Source organism: Oncorhynchus clarkii, chromosome 4, assembly GCF_045791955.1.
Source record: "Oncorhynchus clarkii lewisi isolate Uvic-CL-2024 chromosome 4, UVic_Ocla_1.0, whole genome shotgun sequence".
NCBI classification, from domain to species: Eukaryota; Metazoa; Chordata; class Actinopteri; order Salmoniformes; family Salmonidae; genus Oncorhynchus; species Oncorhynchus clarkii.
The window spans coordinates 84,896,197-84,914,283 of record NC_092150.1 but is presented as its reverse complement, the minus strand read 5'-3'; the positions used below and the strand labels follow the sequence as shown (position 1 = coordinate 84,914,283).

Sequence of the window (18,087 nt, the reverse complement as noted above, 5' to 3'; positions counted from 1 at the left end):
TTGTGTAGGTTATCTGTCTGCTATAGGTTGAGTTGTGTAGGAGGACAGTATATTTCCCTCTGTCTGCTATAGGTTGAGTTGTGTAGGAGGACAGTATATTTCTCTCTGTCTGCTATAGGTTGAGTTGTGTAGGAGGACAGTATATTTCTCTGTCTGCTATAGGTTGAGGTGTGTAGGAGGACAGTATATTTCCTTCTGTCTGCTATAGGTTGAGTTGTGTAGGAGGACAGTATATTTCCCAATGTCTGCTATAGGTTGAGTTGTGTAGGAGGACAGCATATTTCTCTCTGTCTGATATAGGTTGAGTTGTGTAGGTTATCTGTCTGCTATAGGTTGAGTTGTATAGGAGGAGTGTATATATCTCTGTCTGCTATAGGTTGAGTTGTGTAGGATGACAGTATATTTCCCTCTGTCTGCTATAGGTTGAGTTGTGTAGGAGGACAGTATATTTATCTGTCTGCTATAGGTTGAGTTGTGTAGGAGGACAGTATAGTTCTCTCTGTCTGCTATAGGTTGAGTTGTGTAGGTAATCTGTCTGCTATAGGTTGAGTTGTGTAGGAGGACAGTATATTTCACTGTCTGCTATTGGTTGAGTTGTGTAGTTTCTCTGTCTGCTATAGGTTGAGTTGTGTAGGAGGACAGTATATTGTTCTGTCTGCTATAGGTTGAGTTGTGTAGGAGGACAGTATATTTCTCTGTCTGCTATAGGTTGAGTTGTGTAGGTTATCTGTCTGCTATAGGTTGAGTTGTGTAGGAGGACAGTATATTTCTCTCTGTCTGCTATAGGTTGAGTTGTGTAGGAGGACAGTATATTTTTCACTCTGTCTGCTATAGGTTGAGTTGTATAGGAGGACAGTATATTCTCTGTCTGCTATAGGTTGAGTTGTGTAGGAGGACAGTATATTTTTATCTCTGTCTGCTATAGGTTGAGTTGTGTAGGAGGACAGTATATTGCTCTGTCTGCTATAGGTTGAGTTGTGTAGGAGGACAGTATATTGCTCTGTCTGCTAAAGGTTGATTTGTGTAGGAGGACAGTATATTGCTCTGTCTGCTATAGGTTGAGTTGTGTAGGAGGACAGTATATTTTTCTGTCTGCTATAGGTTGAGTTGTGTAGGAGGACAGTATATTTCTCTGTCTGCTATAGGTTGAGTTGTGTAGGTTCTCTGTCTGCTATAGGTTGAGTTGTGTAGGAGGACAGTATATTTCCCTCTGTCTGCTACAGGTTGAGTTGTGTAGGAGGACAGTATATTTATCTGTCTGCTATAGGTTGAGTTGTGTAGGTTATCTGTCTGCTATAGGTTGAGTTGTTTAGGAGGACAGTATATTTATCTGTCTGCTATAGGTTGAGTTGCGTAGGTTATCTGTCTGCTATAGGTTGAGTTGTGTAGGAGGACAGTATATTCTTCACTCTGTCTGCTATAGGTTGAGTTGTATAGGAGGACAGTATATTCTCTGTCTGCTATAGGTTGAGTTGTGTAGGAGGACAGTATATTGCTCTGTCTGCTATAGGTTGAGTTGTGTAGGAGGACAGTATATTGCTCTGTCTGCTAAAGGTTGATTTGTGTAGGAGGACAGTATATTGCTCTGTCTGCTATAGGTTGAGTTGTGTAGGAGGACAGTATATTTTTCTGTCTGCTATAGGTTGAGTTGTGTAGGAGGACAGTATATTTCTCTGTCTGCTATAGGTTGAGTTGTGTAGGTTCTCTGTCTGCTATAGGTTGAGTTGTGTAGGAGGACAGTATATTTCCCTCTGTCTGCTATAGGTTGAGTTGTGTAGGAGGACAGTATATTTATCTGTCTGCTATAGGTTGAGTTGTGTAGGTTATCTGTCTGCTATAGGTTGAGTTGTTTAGGAGGACAGTATATTTATCTGTCTGCTATAGGTTGAGTTGCGTAGGTTATCTGTCTGCTATAGGTTGAGTTGTATAGGAGGACAGTATATTTCTCTGTCTGCTATAGGTTGAGTTGTGTAGGTTATCTGTCTGCTATAGGTTGAGTTGTATAGGAGGACAGTATATTTATGTCTGCTATAGGTTGAGTTGTGTAGGAGGACAGTTTATTTCTCTCTGTCTGCTATAGGTTGAGTTGTGTAGGTTCTCTGTCTGCTATAGGTTGAGTTGTGTAGGAGGACAGTATATTTCTCTGTCTGCTATAGGTTGAGTTGTGTAGGAGGACAGTATATTTCTCTGTCTGCTATAGGTTGAGTTGTGTAGGTACTCTGTCTGCTATAGGTCGAGTTGTGTAGGAGGACACTATATTTCTCTGTCTGCTATTGGTTGAGTTGTGTAGGTTATCTGTCTGCTATAGGTTGAGTTGTGTAGGAGGACAGTATATTTCTCAATGTCTGCTATAGGTTGAGTTGTGTAGGAGGACAGTATATTTTTCTCTCTGTCTGCTTTAGGTTGAGTTGTGTAGGAGGACAGTATATTTCTCTGTCTGCTATAGGTTGAGTTGTGTAGGTTATCTGTCTGCTATAGGTTGAGTTGCATAGGAGGACAGTATATTTCTCTGTCTGGTATAGGTTGAGTTGTGTAGGAGGACAGTATATTTCTCTCTGTCTGCTATAGGTTAAATTGTGAAGGTTCTCTGTCTGCTATAGGTTGAGTTGTGTAGGAGGACAGTATATTTCTCTGTCTGCTATAGGTTGAGTTGTGTAGGAGGACAGTATATTTCTCTCTGTCTGCTATAGGTTGAGTTGTGTAGGTTCTCTGTCTGCTATAGGTTGAGTTGTGTAGGAGGACAGTATATTTCTCTGTCTGATATAGGTTGAGTTGTGTAGGAGGACAGTATATTTCTCTCTGTCTGCTATAGGTTGAGTTGTGTAGGAGGACAGTATATTTCTCTGTCTGCTATAGGTTGAGGTGTGTAGGAGGACAGTATATTTCCTTCTGTCTGCTATAGGTTGAGTTGTGTAGGAGGACAGTATATTTCCCAATGTCTGCTATAGGTTGAGTTGTGTAGGAGGACAGCATATTTCTCTCTGTCTGATATAGGTTGAGTTGTGTAGGTTATCTGTCTGCTATAGGTTGAGTTGTATAGGAGGAGTGTATATATCTCTGTCTGCTATAGGTTGAGTTGTGTAGGATGACAGTATATTTCCCTCTGTCTGCTATAGGTTGAGTTGTGTAGGAGGACAGTATATTTATCTGTCTGCTATAGGTTGAGTTGTGTAGGAGGACAGTATAGTTCTCTCTGTCTGCTATAGGTTGAGTTGTGTAGGTAATCTGTCTGCTATAGGTTGAGTTGTGTAGGAGGACAGTATATTTCACTGTCTGCTATTGGTTGAGTTGTGTAGTTTCTCTGTCTGCTATAGGTTGAGTTGTGTAGGAGGACAGTATATTGTTCTGTCTGCTATAGGTTGAGTTGTGTAGGAGGACAGTATATTTCTCTGTCTGCTATAGGTTGAGTTGTGTAGGTTATCTGTCTGCTATAGGTTGAGTTGTGTAGGAGGACAGTATATTTCTCTCTGTCTGCTATAGGTTGAGTTGTGTAGGAGGACAGTATATTTTTCACTCTGTCTGCTATAGGTTGAGTTGTATAGGAGGACAGTATATTCTCTGTCTGCTATAGGTTGAGTTGTGTAGGAGGACAGTATATTTTTATCTCTGTCTGCTATAGGTTGAGTTGTGTAGGAGGACAGTATATTGCTCTGTCTGCTATAGGTTGAGTTGTGTAGGAGGACAGTATATTGCTCTGTCTGATAAAGGTTGATTTGTGTAGGAGGACAGTATATTGCTCTGTCTGCTATAGGTTGAGTTGTGTAGGAGGACAGTATATTTTTCTGTCTGCTATAGGTTGAGTTGTGTAGGAGGACAGTATATTTCTCTGTCTGCTATAGGTTGAGTTGTGTAGGTTCTCTGTCTGCTATAGGTTGAGTTGTGTAGGAGGACAGTATATTTCCCTCTGTCTGCTACAGGTTGAGTTGTGTAGGAGGACAGTATATTTATCTGTCTGCTATAGGTTGAGTTGTGTAGGTTATCTGTCTGCTATAGGTTGAGTTGTTTAGGAGGACAGTATATTTATCTGTCTGCTATAGGTTGAGTTGCGTAGGTTATCTGTCTGCTATAGGTTGAGTTGTGTAGGAGGACAGTATATTCTTCACTCTGTCTGCTATAGGTTGAGTTGTATAGAAGGACAGTATATTCTCTGTCTGCTATAGGTTGAGTTGTGTAGGAGGACAGTATATTTTTATCTCTGTCTGCTATAGGTTGAGTTGTGTAGGAGGACAGTATATTGCTCTGTCTGCTATAGGTTGAGTTGTGTAGGAGGACAGTATATTGCTCTGTCTGCTAAAGGTTGATTTGTGTAGGAGGACAGTATATTGCTCTGTCTGCTATAGGTTGAGTTGTGTAGGAGGACAGTATATTTTTCTGTCTGCTATAGGTTGAGTTGTGTAGGAGGACAGTATATTTCTCTGTCTGCTATAGGTTGAGTTGTGTAGGTTCTCTGTCTGCTATAGGTTGAGTTGTGTAGGAGGACAGTATATTTCCCTCTGTCTGCTATAGGTTGAGTTGTGTAGGAGGACAGTATATTTATCTGTCTGCTATAGGTTGAGTTGTGTAGGTTATCTGTCTGCTATAGGTTGAGTTGTTTAGGAGGACAGTATATTTATCTGTCTGCTATAGGTTGAGTTGCGTAGGTTATCTGTCTGCTATAGGTTGAGTTGTATAGGAGGACAGTATATTTCTCTGTCTGCTATAGGTTGAGTTGTGTAGGTTATCTGTCTGCTATAGGTTGAGTTGTATAGGAGGACAGTATATTTATGTCTGCTATAGGTTGAGTTGTGTAGGAGGACAGTTTATTTCTCTCTGTCTGCTATAGGTTGAGTTGTGTAGGTTCTCTGTCTGCTATAGGTTGAGTTGTGTAGGAGGACAGTATATTTCTCTGTCTGCTATAGGTTGAGTTGTGTAGGAGGACAGTATATTTCTCTGTCTGCTATAGGTTGAGTTGTGTAGGTACTCTGTCTGCTATAGGTCGAGTTGTGTAGGAGGACACTATATTTCTCTGTCTGCTATTGGTTGAGTTGTGTAGGTTATCTGTCTGCTATAGGTTGAGTTGTGTAGGAGGACAGTATATTGTTCTCTCTGTCTGCTATAGGTTGAGTTGTGTAGGAGGACAGTATATTTCTCAATGTCTGCTATAGGTTGAGTTGTGTAGGAGGACAGTATATTTTTCTCTCTGTCTGCTTTAGGTTGAGTTGTGTAGGAGGACAGTATATTTCTCTGTCTGCTATAGGTTGAGTTGTGTAGGTTATCTGTCTGCTATAGGTTGAGTTGCATAGGAGGACAGTATATTTCTCTGTCTGATATAGGTTGAGTTGTGTAGGAGGACAGTATATTTCTCTCTGTCTGCTATAGGTTAAATTGTGAAGGTTCTCTGTCTGCTATAGGTTGAGTTGTGTAGGAGGACAGTATATTTCTCTGTCTGCTATAGGTTGAGTTGTGTAGGAGGACAGTATATTTCTCTCTGTCTGCTATAGGTTGAGTTGTGTAGGTTCTCTGTCTGCTATAGGTTGAGTTGTGTAGGAGGACAGTATATTTCTCTGTCTGATATAGGTTGAGTTGTGTAGGAGGACAGTATATTTCTCTGTCTGCTATAGGTTGAGTTGTGGAGGAGGACAGTATATTTCTCTGTCTGCTATTGGTTGAGGTGTGTAGGAGGACAGTATATTTCTCTGTCTGCTATAGGTTGAGTTGTGTAGGTTCTCTGTCTGCTATAGGTTGAGTTGTGTTGGAGGACAGTATATTTTTCCCTCTGTCTGCTATAGGTTGAGTTGTGTAGGAGGACAGTATATTTTTCTCTCTGTCTGCTATAGGTTGAGTTGTGTAGGAGGACAGTATATTTCACTCTGTCTGCTATAGGTTGAGTTGTGTAGAAGGACAGTATATTTCTCTGTCTGCTATAGGTTGAGGTGTGTAGGTTCTCTGTCTGCTATAGGTTGAGTTGTGTAGGAGGACAGTATATTTATCTGTCTGCAATAGGTTGAGTTGTGTAGGAGGACAGTATATTCTATGTCTGCTATAGGTTGAGTTGTGTAGGAGGACACTATATTTCTCTGTCTGCTATAGGTTGAGTTGTGTAGGAGGACAGTATATTTCTCTGTCTGCTATAGGTTGAGTTGTGTAGGAGGACAGTATATTTCTCTGTCTGCTATAGGTTGAGTTGTGTAGGAGGACAGTATATTTCCCTCTGTCTGCTATAGGTTGAGTTGTGTAGGTACTATGTCTGCTAAAGTTTGAGTTGTGTAGGAGGACACTATATTTATCTCTATCTGCTATAGGTTGAGTTGTGTAGGTTATCTGTCTGCTATAGGTTGAGTTGTATAGGAGGACAGTATATTTATCTGTCTGCTATAGGTTGAGTTGTGTAGGAGGACAGTATATTTCCCTCTCTCTGCTATAGGTTGAGTTGTGTAGGTACTCTGTCTGCTAAAGGTTGATTTGTGTAGGAGGACAGTATATTGCTCTGTCTGCTATAGGTTGAGTTGTGTAGGAGGACAGTATATTTCACTGTCTGCTATTGGTTGAGTTGTGTAGGTTCTCTGTCTGCTATAGGTTGAGTTGTGTAGGAGGACAGTATATTTATCTGTCTGCTATAGGTTGAGTTGTGTAGGAGGACAGTATATTTCTCTGTCTGCTATAGGTTGAGTTGTGTAGGTTATCTGTCTGCTATAGGTTGAGTTGTGTAGGAGGACAGTATATTTTTCTCTGTCTGCTATAGGTTGAGTTGTGTAGGAGGGCAGTATATTTTTCTCTCTGTCTGCTATAGGTTGAGTTGTGTAGGTTATCTGTCTGCTATAGGTTGAGTTGTGTAGGAGGACAGTATATTTATCTGTCTGCTATAGGTTGAGTTGTGTAGGAGGACAGTATATTTATCTCTGTCTGCTATAGGTTGAGTTGTGTAGGTTCTCTGTCTGCTATAGGTTGAGTTGTGTAGGAGGACAGTATATTTCTCTGTCTGCTATAGGTTGAGTTGTGTAGGAGGACAGTATATCTATCTGTCTGCTATAGGTTAAGTTGTGTAGGAGGACAGTATATTTCTCTGTCTGCTATAGGTTGAGTTGTGTAGGTCTCTGTCTGCTATGCGTTGAGTTGTGTAGGAGGACAGTATATTTATCTGTCTGCTATAGGTTGACTTGTGTAGGATGACAGTATATTTCTCTGTCTGCTATAGGTTGACTTGTGTAGGAGGACAGTATATTCTCTGTCTGCTATAGGTTGAGTTGTGAAGGTTCTCTGTCTGCTAAAGGTTGAGTTGTGTAGGAGGACAGTATATTTCCCTCTGTCTGCTATAGGTTGAGTTGTGTAGGAGGGCAGTATATGTTTCTCTCTGTCTGCTATAGGTTGAGTTGTGTAGGAGGACAGTATATTTCTCTCTGTCTGCTATAGGTTGAGTTGTGTAGGAGGACAGTATACTTATCTGTCTGCTATAGGTTGAGTTGTGTAGGTTCTCTGTCTGCTATAGGTTGAGTTGTGTATTAGGACAGTATATTTCTCTCTGTCTGCTATAGGTTGAGTTGTGTAGGAGGACAGTATATTTTCCTCTGTCTGCTATAGGTTGAGTTGTGTAGAAGGACAATATATTTCTCTGTCTGCTATAGGTTGAGTTGTGTAGGAGGACAGTATATGTTTCTCTCTGTCTGCTATAGGTTGAGTTGTGTAGGAGGACAGTATATTTCTCTCTGTCTGCTATAGGTTGAGTTGTGTAGGAGGACAGTATACTTATCTGTCTGCTATAGGTTGAGTTGTGTAGGTTCTCTGTCTGCTATAGGTTGAGTTGTGTATTAGGACAGTATATTTCTCTCTGTCTGCTATAGGTTGAGTTGTGTAGGAGGACAGTATATTTTCCTCTGTCTGCTATAGGTTGAGTTGTGTAGAAGGACAATATATTTATCTGTCTGCTATAGGTTGAGTTGTGTAGGAGGACAGTATATTTCTCTCTGTCTGCTATAGGTTGAGTTGTGTAGGAGGACAGTATATTTTCCTCTGTCTGCTATAGGTTGAGTTGTGTAGGTTCTCTGTCTGCTATAGGTTGAGTTGTGTAGAAGGACAATATATTTTTCTGTCTGCTATAGGTTGAGTTGTGTAGGAGGACAGTATATTTCTCTCTGTCTGCTATAGGTTGAGTTGTGTAGGAGGACAGTATATTTTCCTCTGTCTGCTATAGGTTGAGTTGTGTAGGTTCTCTGTCTGCTATAGGTTGAGTTGTGTAGGAGGACAGTATATTTTCCTCTGTCTGCTATAGGTTGAGTTGTGTAGGTTCTCTGTCTGCTATAGGTTGAGTTGTGTAGGAGGACAGTATATTTCTCTGTCTGCTATAGGTTGAGTTGTGTAGGTTCTCTCTCTGCTATAGGTTGAGTTGTGTAGGAGGACAGTATATTTCTCTCAGTCTGCTATAGGTTGAGTTGTGTAGGAGGACAGTATATTTCTCTCAGTCTGCTATAGGTTGAGTTGTGTAGGAGGACAGTATATTTTACTGTCTGCTATAGGTTGAGTTGTGTAGGAGGACAGTATATTTTACTGTCTGCTATAGGTTGAGTTGTGTAGGAAGACAGTATATTTTTCTGTCTGCTATAGGTTGAGTTGTGTAGGAATACAGTCTTTCCCATCATATATATGGGCTGCCTAAGGCCTCTCTGCAAATTTAGAACTTGACTTATTATTCCCCAACTTCCCGATTCTACTATCTCCAGTCTCCGAAAGTAGTGACTGTGTGACCTCTATATTAGTAACTTTGTGACCTCTATAGTAGTGACTGTGTGGCCTCTATAGTAGTGACTGTGTGGCCTCTATAGTAGTGACTGTGTGGCCTCTATAGTATTGACTGTGTGGTCTCTATAGTAGTGACGGTGTGGCCTCTATAGTAGTTACTGTGTGTACTCTATACTAGTGACTGTGTGGCCTCTATACTAGTGACTGTGTGGCCTCTATACTAGTGACTGTGTGGCCTCTATACTAGTGACTGTGTGGCCTCTATACTAGTGACTGTGTGGCCTCTATACTAGTGACTGTGTGGCCTCTATACTAGTGACTGTGTGGCCTCTATACTAGTGACTGTGTGGCCTCTATACTAGTGACTGTGTGGCCTCTATAGTAGTGACTGTGTGGCCTCTATAGTAGTGACTGTGTGGCCTCTATAGTAGGGACTGTGTGGCCTCTATAGTAGTGACTGTGTGGCCTCTATAGTAGTGACTGTGTGACCTCTATAGTAGTGACTGTGTGGCCTCTAGAGTAGTGACTGTGTGGCCTCTATAGTAGTGACTGTGTGGGCTCTATAGTAGTGACTGTGTGGGCTCTATAGTAGTGACTGTGTGGCCTCTATAGTAGTGACTGTGTGGGCTCTATAGTAGTGACTGTGTGGGCTCTATAGCAGTGACTGTGTGGGCTCTATAGTAGTGACTGTGTGGCCTCATTATTAGTGACTGTGTGGCCTCTATAGTAGTGACTGTGTGGGCTCTATAGTAGTGACTGTGTGGGCTCTATAGTAGTGACAGTTTGGCCTCTATAGTACTGACTGTGTGGCCTCTATAGTACTGACTGTGTGGCCTCTATAGTACTGACTGTGTGGCCTCTATAGTACTGACTGTGTGGCCTCTATAGTACTTACTGTGTGGCCTCTATAGTACTGACTGTGTTGGCTCTATACTAGTGACTGTGTGGGCTCTATACTAGTGACTGTGTGGCCTCTATAGTAGTGACTGTGTGGCCTCTATAGTAGTGACTGTGTGGCCTCTATAGTATTGACTGTGTGGCCTCTATATTAGTGACTGTGTGACCTCTATAGTAGTGACTGTGTGGCCTCTATAGTAATGACTGTGTGGCCTCTATAGTAGTGACCGTGTGATCTCTATAGTAGTGACCGTGTGGCCTCTATAGTAGTGACCGTGTGGCCTCTAGAGTAGTGACCGTGTGGCCTCTATAGTAGTGACCGTGTGGCCTCTATAGTAGTGACTGTGTGGGCTCTATAGTAGTGACTGTGTGGGCTCTATAGTAGTGACTGTGTGGGCTCTATAGCAGTGACTGTGTGGGCTCTATAGTATTGACTGTGTGGCCTCTATAGTAGTGACTGTGGGGCCTCTATAGTAGTGACTGTGTGGCCTCTATAGTAGTGACTGTGTGGGCTCTAAAGCAGTGACTGTGTGGGCTCTATAGCAGTGACTGTGTGGGCTCTATAGTAGTGACTGTGTGGCCTCTATAGTAGTGACTGTGTGGCCTCTATAGTAGTGACTGTGGGGCCTCTATAGTAGTGACTGTGTGGCCTCTAGAGTAGTGACTGTGTGGCCTCTATAGTAGTGACTGTGTGGGCTCTATAGTAATGACTGTGTGGGCTCTATAGTAGTGACTGTGTGGGCTCTATAGCAGTGACTGTGTGGGCTCTATAGCAGTGACTGTGTGGGCTCTATAGTAGTGACTGTGTGGCCTCTATAGTAGTGACTGTGTGGCCTCTATAGTAGTGACTGTGTGGCCTCTATAGTAGTGACTGTTTGACCTCTATAGTAGTGACTGTGTGGCCTCTATAGTAGTGACTGTGTGACCTCTATAGTAGTGACTGTGTGGCCTCTATAGTAGTGACTGTGTGGCCTCTATAGTAGTGACTGTTTAACCTCTATAGTAGTGACTGTTTAACCTCTATAGTAGTGACTGTGTGGCCTCTATAGTAGTGACTGTGTGGCCTCTATAGTAGTGACTGTTTAACCTCTATAGTAGTGACTGTGTGACCTCTATAGTAGTGACTGTGTGACCTCTATAGTAGTGACTGTGTGACCTCTATAGTAGTGACTGTGTGACCTCTATAGTAGTGACTGTGTGACCTATATAGTAGTGACTGTGTGCCCTCTATAGTAGTGACTGTGTGGCCTTTTAACTTTGAGCTTGTCCCCCTGCAGCTCCACATGCTAATACTTAACAGACTCTTTAAACCAGATGAATGGTCCTATATCCTCTTTATTAATCCTCTTCTCTGCACCTCCCAGCCACAGCATTTTAATCAGCTTTCTTAACCTTTTGATGCAGCAGAATGTCCTTATGAACACACACAGGGCCTGGCAACGACTCCGCTGTCACGTCCTGGCACAATTGGTTTCAGCAGCAGGGATCCTCCAGGCAGCTTCAGAGCTGGGGCTGTGTAGCGGTGTGTGTGTGTGTGTGTGTGTGTGTGTGTGTGTGTGTGTGTGTGTGTGTGTGTGTGTGTGTGTGTGTGTGTGTGTGTGTGTGTGTGTGTGTGTGTGTGTGTGTGTGTGTGTGTGTGTGCTTAATCGAGTGTCAAAACTCACACTGCACTTGATGCCAAACATGTGTGTATTTGTCTTTATAAACCCAAATATTCTGTCTCTACTCCTTCAAAGCATTTTAAACAGAGCCAGACCAATTGTATTCAGACTTCCAGGTTCCTACCTGTGCTCCCTCTTTCCTGCTTGGGACAGATTCCTTTAGCGGGCGTCAGCCTCCTCTCCTCTTCCTCATACCCATGTGGGGTCACCTGCACCCCCACCTCCACTGGCACCGCCCCTCCTCGTGCCAAGATGGGGGTCCCCCTTTCGCCCGGTTTGGAGAACCCCCCAGGGGCGCGGACTCCTCCACTGCACAGTCTCCTTTTGTGTTCTATGAAGACCAGGATGTCTCCCAGGAGGAAGTTGGTCTGGCACCTCCCACAGGTCAGGAGGTCATGATCCCCTGGCCCTGCCCTCCTCAGAGTGGGAGTGGGGCTGGGAGTGGACGGCTCCGGGGGGCGAGTTCCCACCCCCGACTCATGATTGGCCTCGGCTGTGGCAAGAAGAAAGGGCGAGGAGAGCGGAGACATGAGAGAGGAGACAGGAGAGAGGAGAGATGAGAGGAGAGATGAGATGAGAGAGGAGAGATGAGAGGAGAGATGGGAGGAGAGAGGAGAGACGAGACAGGAGAGACGAGAGATGAGACAGGAGAGAGGAGAGAGGAGAGATGAGAGGAGAGATGAGAGGAGAGATGAGAGGAGAGAGGAGAGAGGCGAGAGCAGAGACGAGACAGGAGAGACGAGAGACGAGATAGGGGAGAGGAGAGTGGGGAGATGAGAGGAGAGAGGAGAGAGGAGAGATGAGAGATGAGAGGAGAGAGGCAAGAGGAGAGACAAGACAGGAGAAAGGAGAGAGGAGAGAGGAGAGGAGAGTTGAGAGGAGAGATGAGAGGAGAGAGGAGAGATGAGAGAGGAGAGACGAGACAGGAGAGATGAGAGGAGAGAGGAGAGATGAGAGAGGAGAGATGAGAGGAGAGATGAGAGAGGAGAGACGAGACAGGAGAGATGAGAGGAGAGAGGAGATACGAGACATGAGAGATGAGAGGAGAGAGGAGAGAGGAGAGAGGAGAGAGGAGAGAGGAGAAATGAGAGAGGACAGAGGAGAGACGAGACAGGAGAGAGGAGAGAGGAGAGACGAGACAGAAGAGAGGAGAGAGGAGAAATGAGAGAGGACAGAGGAGAGACAAGACAGGAGAGAGGAGAGAGGAGAGAGGAGAGAGGAGAGAGGAGAGAGGAGAGGAGAGATGAGAGGAGAGAGGAGAGGAGAGATGAGAGGAGAGACGAGAGATGAGAGAGGACAGACGAGACAGGAGAGATGAGAGGAGAGAGGAGAGATGAGAGGAGAGAGGAGAGGAGAGAGGAGAAATGAGAGAGGACAGAGGAGAGACGAGACAGGAGAGAGGAGAGACGAGACAGGAGAGAGGAGAGAGGAGAGACGAGACAGGAGAGAGGAGAGAGGAGAAATGAGAGAGGACAGAGGAGAGACGAGACAGGAGAGAGGAGAGACGAGACAGGAGAGAGGAGAGAGGAGAAATGAGAGAGGACAGAGGAGAGACGAGACAGGAGAGAGGAGAGACGAGACAGGAGAGAGGAGAGAGGAGAGACGAGACAGGAGAGAGGAGAGAGGAGAAATGAGAGAGGACAGAGGAGAGACGAGAAAGGAGAGAGGAGAGACGAGACAGGAGAGAGGAGAGAGGAGAAATGAGAGAGGACAGAGGAGAGACGAGACAGGAGAGAGGAGAGACGAGACAGAAGAGAGGAGAGATGAGAGAGGAGATGTCAATCATGGTGTAATCATCAAACAGTTCTAGAACATGTTACATCTGATTGTCTGCAGCACAAACTGTAAAAAAAAAAAAAAAAAAGACCACAAAACACAACACCACATCTAAAGTCAATCAAAAATGACATGAACATATTTTTCATGTTTTAAATAACGTTACCTGCAAAATCCCATTTTTCCATAAGACCATAAATCATTTGCTTGATGCTTATCGTGATGTTTACTCACATCACACAACCATGGAGCTGTACTGATGTAACCGTGCTGTTAGCCAACCAAACACCTGAGAGCTTCAGTCTTTATCTGTGAGTTGAGATCAGTGAGTGAAGGTGTGGCTGACACACTATGAGTATAAAGCCATGAACCGTTTCACAGCGGTCGATGGGTTTCCGGTGCAGCTCTCTGCACTAGTTTCTGCTGTATGTTAGTATTTGCACCACATGGAAACCTCATTACAAGTATTACATAGTGTCGGCCACATCCACCCTCCCAACAGACGTGTTTATGTGGGGTGGGGGAGGGGGACAGGGGAGGGGGAGTTTGGGGGAACGTGTGTGTGTGTGTGTGTGTGTGTGTGTGTGTGTGTGTGTGTGTGTGTGTGTGTGTGTGTGTGTGTGTGTGTGTGTGTGTGTGTGTGTGTGTGTGTGTGTGTGTGTGCGTGTGTGTGTGTTTGTGCGTGCGTGGGCGTGTGTGTGTGTGTGTGACAGATGTATTCTCCTCAGAAAGCTCTAGAAAGGGACACCACTGCCCTCCTGACACAGGCAACAGTCAGTCTCATTCTTCTCTCACAGTCGACGCTGTCATCGGTAACCACAAGACCATCTCCCTTGGTTGTTTTACAGTCCCACGGTGTAAATTCCTTCAGGACACTTCCTCTGTAACAATACTCTGATATAACCAGTAGTTTACAATACGTATCTTCTCCAGTGGGCCTGCAGGAAACCTGAAGCTCAAGAGACGTTCAGGGCATCTGTCTAAGTGGGGAATCCCAGGGAGAGGTGATGATGACTGATGAGAAGAGTAGCAGAGCCTGCCTCTACCGTCTACCACCCGCATTCACGGGCACCAGATCAGTGTGTGTGTGTGTGTGTGTGTGTGTGTGTGTGTGTGTCTGTGTGTGTGAGAGAGTCCTGGGCTTTGTTTATCACACAGGGGAGAGAGACCCTAAACTGTAATCTGCCCCGGAGACCTCCTGTAAACTTGCATTCACAACTGCTACAGCCAGGCAGTTACACAGTACATGTGTCTCATATAGCCCCCTATTCCCATAGGGCTCTGGTAAGAAGTAATGCACTATATAGGGAATAGGGCTCTGGTCGAAAGTAGTGCACTATATAGGGAATAGGGCTCTGGTCGAAAGTAGTGCACTATATAGGGAATAGGGCTCTGGTCGAAAGTAGTGCACTATATAGGGAATAGGGCTCTGGTAAGAAGTAGTGCACTATATAGGGAATAGGGCTCTGGTAAGAAGTAGTGCACTATATAGGGAATAGGGCTCTGGTAAGAAGTAGTGCACTATATAGGGAATAGGGTGCCAAACGCAATGCAGAGAGATTCACACAGTTTCTTAGTTGCACGTAATCCTCCACTATATCAGTCTTTCTAGTCCCACTCCCTGACCTCTGACCTGCTGGCTGTTGCCCTGAAGTGAGACTATGACAACATGCATATTCCTCTCAAACTGTGTCTTGGAACAGGGACAAATCATTTTCTATGTAGTTCTAACCTGGCTGGGACATGACATCACCTGATGGGCCGTGTGTCAATGTTTTCCAGTAAGGGCTGCGCGTGTGTGTGTGTGTGTGTGTGTGTGTGTGTGTGTGTGTGTGTGTGTGTGTGTGTGTGTGTGTGTGTGTGTGTGTGTGTGTGTGTGTGTGTGTGTGTGTGCGTGCATGCATGCGTGTGTGTGTGTGTGTGTGAGTCTGAGTGTCTACTTAGCCCTCATATCAGTCTCATTTCAGTTGCCAGGGGCATTTAAGATGAAATAAACTAAATTCCTAACATGACTTATGCAACTGATGAGATGGGGGGGTGGAAGAAGGAGAGAGAGTGAAAGAGGGAGAGATGGAGAGAGAGAGAGAGAGAGAGGGGAGGGAGAGATGGAGAGAGAAATGGAGAGGGAGAGGGGATGGAGCAACAGAGAGAGAAATGGAGGGAGGGAAAGAGAGAGAGATAGAGGGAAAGACAGAGAGATAGATGGAGGGAGGGACAGAGAGAAAGATGGAGGGAAAGACAGAGAGATAGATGGACGGAGGGACAGAGAGAGAGATGGGGAGAGGGACAGAGAGAGAGATGGAGGGAGGGAAAGAGAGAGAGATAGAGGGAAAGACAGAAAGAGAGATGGAGGGAGGGACAGAGAGAGAGATGGAGGGAAAGACAGAGAGATAGATGCAGGGAGGGACAGAGAGAGAGATGGAGAGAGAGAAAAGACGGATGGAGAGACAGAGAGAAAGGGAGAGAGAGAGCAGAAAAGGGAGGATTGAGTAACATGTCCTAGGGGTGGGGAACTTAAATTAGCAGGCGTTGGCACCGTCACAATGCCACAGAAATATCAGCCAAACGCTCCCCTCCTCTAACTGTACCCTACCTTCATCAACTCATCATCCACACTGCAGTTAGAGAGAGTGGCACACACACACACACACTGGTCAATCAACCCCCAGCACATACTTCACAGCTACATAGCAGTTCTACAGTTCTGTATTCTGAGTGTTGATTAAGTTGAAACCAAACCACTTCACACAGTAACAAACGGTATTAAAATTCTTGGTAACTAAATCTCACATATCAGCACGTACTCAGCTCTAAAGGATATCCATGAAGACACAGCCATCAATCACAGACATTAACTACACCACAGGAATGGCATTCTGCTCCTGGGAACAGTTTGATATCCCCTCCGGTTGAGCAGCTATCAGAAGTTTAACAAGATGGGGGGGGGTCTAGTGCTTTTTTTTCTAGTGCTCAGGGGTGTGTACACACACACACACACACACACACACACACACACACCTGTTCGACCTACAGCACCCCCTATCAATTTATTATTTATTTAACTTAGCAAGTCAGTTAAGAACAAATTCTTATTTTCAAGGGGCAGTTCAGGAGCAGAACGACAGATTTGTACCTTGTCAGCTCGGGGGTTTGAACTTGCAACCTTCCGGTTACTAGTCCAACGCTCTAACCACTAGGCTACCCTGCTGCCCCAATATTCATATCAATATGAATAGGAGAGAGACAGAACCCCCTATCAGTCTGAATAGGAGAGAGACAGCACCCCCTATCAGTCTGAATAGGAGAGAGACAGACTAACAGCACCCCCTATCAGTCTGAATAGGAGAGAGACAGACTAACAGCACCCCCTATCAGTCTGAATAGGAGAGAGGCAGACTAACAGCACCCCCTATGAGTCTGAACAGGAGAGAGACAGTACCCCCTATCAGTCTGAATAGAAGAGAGACAGACTAACAGCACCCCCTATCAGTCTGAATAGGAGAGAGACAGCACCCCCTATCAGTCTGAATAGGAGAGAGACAGAACCCCCTATCGGTCTGAACAGGAGAGAGACAGCACCCCCTATCAGTCTGAATAGGAGAGAGACAGAACCCCCTATCAGTTTGAATAGGAGAGAGACAGACTAACAACACCCCCTATCGGTCTGAATAGGAGAGAGACAGCACCCCCTATCAGTCTGAATAGGAGAGAGACAGAACCCCTTATCGGTCTGAACAGGAGAGAGACAGCACCCCCTATCAGTCTGAATAGGAGAGAGACAGCACCCCCTATCAGTCTGAATAGGAGAGAGACAGACTAACAGCACCCCTTATCAGTCGGAATAGGAGAGAGGCAGACTAACAGCACCAACTATCAGTCTAAATAGGAGAGAGACAGGCTAACAGCACCCCCTATCAGTCTGAACAGGAGTGAGACAGACTAACAGCACCCCCTATCAGTCTGAATAGGAGAGAGACAGCACACCCTATCAGTCTGAATAGGAGAGAGACAGACTAACAGCACCCCCTATCAGTCTGAATAGGAGAGAGACAGACTAACAGCACCCCCTATCAGTCTGAATAGGAGAGAGGCAGACTAACAGCACCCCCTATGAGTCTGAACAGGAGAGAGACAGCACCCCCTATCAGTCTGAATAGAAGAGAGACAGACTAACAGCACCCCCTATCAGTCTGAATAGGAGAGAGACAGCACCCCCTATCAGTCTGAATAGGAGAGAGACAGAACCCCCTATCGGTCTGAACAGGAGAGAGACAGCACCCCCTATCAGTCTGAATAGGAGAGAGACAGAACCCCCTATCAGTTTGAATAGGAGAGAGACAGACTAACAACACCCCCTATCGGTCTGAATAGGAGAGAGACAGCACCCCCTATCAGTCTGAATAGGAGAGAGACAGAACCCCTTATCGGTCTGAACAGGAGAGAGACAGCACCCCCTATCAGTCTGAATAGGAGAGAGACAGCACCCCCTATCAGTCTGAATAGGAGAGAGACAGACTAACAGCACCCCCTATCAGTCTGAATAGGAGAGAGGCAGACTAACAGCACCAACTATCAGTCTAAATAGGAGAGAGACAGGCTAACAGCACCCCTTATCAGTCTGAACAGGAGTGAGACAGACTAACAGCACCCCCTATCAGTCTGAATAGGAGAGAGACAGAACCCCCTATCAGTCTGAATAGGAGAGAGACAGCACCCCCTATCAGTCTGAATAGGGGAGAGGCAGCACCCGCTATCAGTCTGAATAAGAGAGAGACAGACTAACAGCACCCCCTATCAGTCTGAATAGGAGAGAGACAGAACCCCCTATCAGTCTGAATAGGAGAGAGACAGCACCCCCTATCAGTCTGAATAGGGGAGAGGCAGCACCCGCTATCAGTCTGAATAAGAGAGAGACAGACTTACAGCACCCCCTATCAGTCTGAACAGGAGAGAGACAGCACCGCCTATCAGTCTGAACAGGAGAGAGACAGACTAACAGCACCCCCTATCAGTCTGAATAGGAGAGAGACAGCACCCCCTA

General features: G+C 45.0%; 1 protein-coding gene across 3 annotated transcripts in view; it reads right to left on the bottom strand.

The window, feature by feature from the left end:
• Positions 1–18,087, bottom strand: part of LOC139407387 (B-cell lymphoma/leukemia 11B-like) — a 65,824-nt gene that overhangs the window by 38,573 nt on the left and 9,164 nt on the right. For 2 of the 3 annotated variants that reach the window (XM_071151130.1, XM_071151131.1), the window contains exon 2: positions 11,395–11,763. In XM_071151130.1, the coding sequence (XP_071007231.1) occupies positions 11,395–11,763 (369 nt within the window). Of the gene's footprint in view, positions 1–11,394; positions 11,764–13,212; positions 13,374–18,087 lie in introns of those variants that run through there. The other variant, XM_071151132.1, reaches the window with a different exon arrangement.